We start from the raw sequence: 4,856 nt of genomic DNA on the forward strand, positions 1-4,856 counted from the left end.
TTCCACCTTGATCCCAGTTTCCGAGTATGAATGGAATTGTGTGGGAGGACCACCAGGTGGTCGCTGTTCCGAAAGCTCGTTTAAGGTGGACATCACCTCGGAACCTTCGGAGTATGTCAAGCGGAAAGCAATAGGAGTCATTGAGAAGCGAATTCCTGCGATGGCAAAATATCTCTTTGATCATCAACCACTTCGAGATCTCAACTGGGTCGGATTAGATTATACACCAAAGAACATCTCTGAAGCGTATGACATTGATACCAATAGTGGCTGGAACGAATTTCTTGATGCGGCGAAGAACTTAAAACGTCATCACTCGTTAGGAATATTAGTGAGAATGCCAAATCCTGGAATACTTGAAAAAGAGAAGGACGAACTTCAGCTCCAAATCAATCAGCTGAATGCGTTGACCAGTCGCCAAGCAGAGGACTTGTTGCCAAAGCCAAAGAAGGAACTTCCGTCGCTTGATAGCCCTAATCTTCACTCTGGTACAATAGATTGTTTAATGGCGCAATATCAAGGTGGGAGAGGTAGTGGCTCGGAGAGTATGAGATATATTGATCCATTGGATTCAACCAAGTGGGTCAGATTGAACAACATCAAACTTCGAATGTGGGCAGATGAACTCGTAAGTATTTCAAGTTTTTCTCAACTCTGGACAATTATCTTGTTCAACTGGTTAATGTGGCTTGTGTCTTTGTTAGACTGAAGCACAACGTGCTGGACAAACCGATGTCACCATATTCATCCCTCCTAAGACCCCTGCATTCCGAACCTACTTAGGAGGACGCGAACCATCTGCAATAAGGGCCTTACATGAAGCACACCCAGCATATGGACCATCAACTCAAGCTATCAGCCCAGTGGAGCTCAATCCAGTTCAATCAACCAGTGCACCTGTTCCTGCCATCAACAACATTCAACAAAATACACCAGTGATTCCGAATGAACAAGATCACATATTGTTTCTGACTCGATATTGTGGATTGTTTAAAGACTTCCTCAAGTTCTCTCAGATTTCAATCACAGACACTGTTACGCGCGAGCTTCTGGCAAGCCTAATGTTGGATCACTGGTCCACATTCATCACCACAGATACTATGAATGAGGCAGCACTCAAAGGAATGGGCTTTTCTCTTGGTGCAGCTATCAAGCTCATCAGCAGTGCAAATCGATTTCCAGCTTATATACGTTGTAGAACTCCTACGCAGTGTAGCGTAGGCTGAGCCGGAGAAGGTAAGAATCACCGTCAAGGAGGACGGATGAAACTACGGTGCCGAGAGGCTGCCTTCAACCTGAAAAATTCTACGAAAAAAATTACGTGAGGCAAACTTTTCACAACCCCGCCGTTACAAGTTTCCCGTAAACCTAATTCACCCCGTACAAAGATTTACAAACTTCCCAAACCCTAATTATCCTCCCACAACTGAGCCACACACAAAATTTAATAAAAAAACAAATTAAAAAAAAACACAACTGGCACTGGATTTGAACCCAGGTGCAGTCCTTCCTTATTGGCCCTGACTGGCCCTGACTCAAGTTCTGATCTAACAAATTAAAGAAATTAAAAATAAAATCAAGGGAACAAGAACCCTTAACCCACTCGACTTCAACAACAAACTACCGCTTCAATGCTTCTTGAAAACCCTTCAAGGTAAGTCTTCACTTTTCTAACCTTTGACCTTTAACTAAGAACTAACAAAAAAGAAAACACTTTCTCTTTACTTTTTATGCTAACTAGATATCTCGAGACTTCACTATTCCAGATTGAACACCAACACTTAAACACTTTAAAAGAAAACACAACACAATCTCGATTTGATTCGAGACCTTCTACACACGATGCGACGAGCTCCTCCCTCCTCCTTCAACACCAACAACCTCCTCCTTTTATATCTTTCCCTAACCAAACCACAACTCAGCCTCAAGGCTCTTTCTTCAACTTTTCCCCGCTTCGTTTCTTTCGCTCCGACCGATTCCGATCTTTTCCGTCCGATTTCTCTCAGGTAAGTCTGTTTGTTTCTCTTTACCTTCCTCCTATCTTTGTTCTTTTACTAATCAATCTATTCTTTTATCTCCTTCCTTCCTTATCTCCTTCCCTTTTTCATCCTCTAATCGAAGGATTTATTTGTGTCTTTTAGCCCCTATTCGACTCGATCCTTCGGTTTTTAAACTGGGTATGTATTTCTTTCATATCTCCTTCCTTTTATTCTATTCACACACTAACTTTGGTTCCCTTTTCTTTCTTCTTGTTGATTTCGATTCTAGACCCTGAACTTGAGATTCATCTTCTCTCAAGGACAGTGTATTTAAGTTATTTTCGATTTTTACTTTCTTTTGTTTGTTTGTAAGTTCCCTTCCTCCTATTCTTTTGTACTACTGAAACTGACATTTCAAATGCTCATCTTGGTCTTCTTAAGTTTCTCATTTCGATCTCAGCCCCTTTTGTTTTGTTCATTGTAGGTTTGTACCCTAAAACCAACCTATCCTTTCAATTTCGATTCCAGTCTTTGATTTAGGTATGTAATGGAAATTGTGTTGTTCTCTTGTTAGACTCCTTGTATCATTCATTTATATGTATATTGCCAACTGTATCTTCAAAGTTGTGATGAAATAATATAGAAGAATGAAATGAACATAATGATAATCTGATTGAGACTGATTATGCCATAGTGAGAGGATGAATCTCATATTGAATTTAGTGCCTATTTGTGGTATTTGTATGAATATATATATGGTAATTTCTTCCTCTTTTTTCCTTTGAATGTAGATAGACTGTCATAATGTAATGCAGTAAGATGAATAAAGAATAATAATCATATTGAATTATTGAACTGGTAGCTTCAAATAAGCAAAGGGAACTTGTTGGCTCATGTATATCAAATAATTATCTTGTTTAATTTGATTTCCACAACGTCAAAGTATCAAAGCAGGGGGCTTTATTCCAATTGGGGAATGAGTAACTCTGAACACTGTTGCAATCGTAAAATTCTTATACTCTCAGTTATTTATATGATTTATTTGTACAGCTGAAGCTAACTTTCACAATTATATTTAGGCAAGAGGTCATCGATATCAAAATGTAACAAATATCATTTCCTTCTTTTGTTTGTCTCAGTAATTTCTGTTGAAGCTGGGGTGGAAAACTTCTGAATCATGTATGCAAATCAGAATACCAATTTTTGTAAAATTCCAAACAACACTAGGAAATCTTGACTTCATTATATGGGCCTTTTGTTTTCTTAAACTTGACATGTATGTCCTCACTCATAGTCACTGAATTGAGTGTCAAATTGTGTTGTTCAACTTGTTGTCTATGAGAAAAACACTTGTTTTGATTGAGATGAAGCATATATTGGATCAAACAACATCAAAATAGTATATTTGTCAAAGATTTCTCTATTTCACATGGTTTGTTTAATGAATCAGATGTGAATCCAACTCAAAGTAAAGCATAGATGGTAAATAGTTTGTATTATAAGGTGAAATCAATTCTAAGGTGATAAGACTCGTATGAAGAAGCGGACAAGAATCAGGAACTGAAGACTTTGAAATTGGAGCAGTGGAACAGTAGAGAAAGATGCTGACCTTTAGAGCCAGACCGATCCCTCATAAAGACCATTTATCATCTCTGGTGTGAATACTTCCTCTGCTGTGATATATATTGCCTCCATCTCTTCTTCAGGAGTTAAGTTGTCTAGCAGGACTCCTGATCGACGAAGGTGACTTTTTGCGAGATCAAAGCCCTTCTCAATTGGATTGTAATTGGGAGAGTATGGTGGTAAGTGAACCACAAACACACCATACTCACTACACATCGCTCGGATTTCACCATTGTGGTGAACACTGGCATTATCAAGAACAATCACCGAGTTTGGTCCAGGAAAGGGGTTTGTCATTGGAAGCTAGTGCAAAAGACACAAGAGATGATCAGCATCAATCAAACCAAACCACAATATTATTATGATGATATTGAATTGGTACTTACCACATGATCAGAGAGGAAAGATTCAAAATCACCCCTCTTGATCGATCCTTCTTTCACTTTCAAACCAACCAAGCCACCAAGCGAGATCGCTGGAAGTAGGCTGTATTGTCTTGATGCAGTCTGTCTTGGGAGCCGAGCTGTGCGTTCACCACGAGGTGCTCTTGCATCTTGGCGATACAATCGTCTCTTGCTGATCGAGCTCTCATCTACAACTCAATCAAGACAATTAGAAATTCTTGTACATGAACCTACCAAGGCAAAATAAAGAAGAGATTGGCTTACCAGTAAAAATTAAGCACTCAGCTGAGATTTTGCCCATATTGTAAATGAACTGAGCATGAATCTCATCTGATCGATTTGGATGGACAGTGCAAGCAACTTTGCGAGTCAAGTCAAGCCGATCACGGAGGTCGATTGCAAGCACTGACTTTGAGATTTCAATACCGGTTTGTTGTTTGATGCCTCGAGCAATCTCATCAAGAATTAATGTTGGATCGACCTCTAATAATTGGATTGCACAACAGCGGCCAGCTTCTGTAAGCTTTGTATCGCAGCCAGGAGTGAGATTGAATGCTGGATCAGATATGACTGCTCCAGTGGTGTGAAAAAGAGAAACCCAGCGCCGAATTGAGTCGCTAGAAACATCAATGCCAATTTCTTCTTCGATTTGGTCGCGTGTTAGTCCATTGAGGGCATGCCGAACTACAAGCCATTTTATTTGAGGTGAGTGATATATGTAGCCCATAAAGAAGATTGTTGATGAGTCGATGAAAAGGAGCCAAAACCGATTCTGATGGCATGGAAGAGGTAGTTTGGTCAACTGGTTTATAGACAATACAGCAGTGACATCACTGGACATCTATAAGCA

At 39.6% G+C, this 4,856-nt stretch overlaps 3 protein-coding genes across 3 annotated transcripts in view; 2 read left to right on the top strand and 1 right to left on the bottom strand.

Annotated features, from left to right (window-relative positions):
• The window catches only part of MELLADRAFT_114114 (uncharacterized protein), a gene marked incomplete at both ends in the record, with an annotated part of 2,310 nt that extends 1,248 nt beyond the window's left edge, over nucleotides 1–1,062 (top strand). The window contains 3 exons of the mRNA XM_007418921.1: nucleotides 18–628; nucleotides 705–935; nucleotides 997–1,062. Of these exons, the coding sequence (XP_007418983.1) occupies nucleotides 18–628; nucleotides 705–935; nucleotides 997–1,062 (908 nt within the window). The remainder of the gene's footprint in view (nucleotides 1–17; nucleotides 629–704; nucleotides 936–996) is intronic.
• Nucleotides 1,063–1,842: 780 nt separating this feature from the next.
• Nucleotides 1,843–2,313, top strand: MELLADRAFT_84496 (uncharacterized protein; the record flags this gene model as incomplete). The annotated part of the gene is made up of 3 exons (XM_007418922.1): nucleotides 1,843–2,006; nucleotides 2,122–2,177; nucleotides 2,300–2,313. The coding sequence occupies 3 exons, from the start codon at nucleotides 1,843–1,845 to the stop codon at nucleotides 2,311–2,313; spliced, it is 234 nt and encodes a 77-aa protein (XP_007418984.1).
• Nucleotides 2,314–3,302: 989 nt separating this feature from the next.
• Nucleotides 3,303–4,755, bottom strand: MELLADRAFT_58205 (uncharacterized protein; the record flags this gene model as incomplete). Its single annotated transcript, XM_007418935.1, has 1 exon — nucleotides 3,303–4,755. One exon carries the CDS (start codon nucleotides 4,731–4,733, stop codon nucleotides 4,215–4,217), a length of 519 nt encoding a protein of 172 aa, XP_007418997.1.
• Between the last annotated feature and the right edge of the window lie 101 nt (nucleotides 4,756–4,856).

Source organism: Melampsora larici-populina (genome assembly GCF_000204055.1).
Source record: "Melampsora larici-populina 98AG31 unplaced genomic scaffold MELLAscaffold_113, whole genome shotgun sequence".
Classification (NCBI taxonomy): domain Eukaryota; kingdom Fungi; phylum Basidiomycota; class Pucciniomycetes; order Pucciniales; family Melampsoraceae; genus Melampsora; species Melampsora laricis-populina.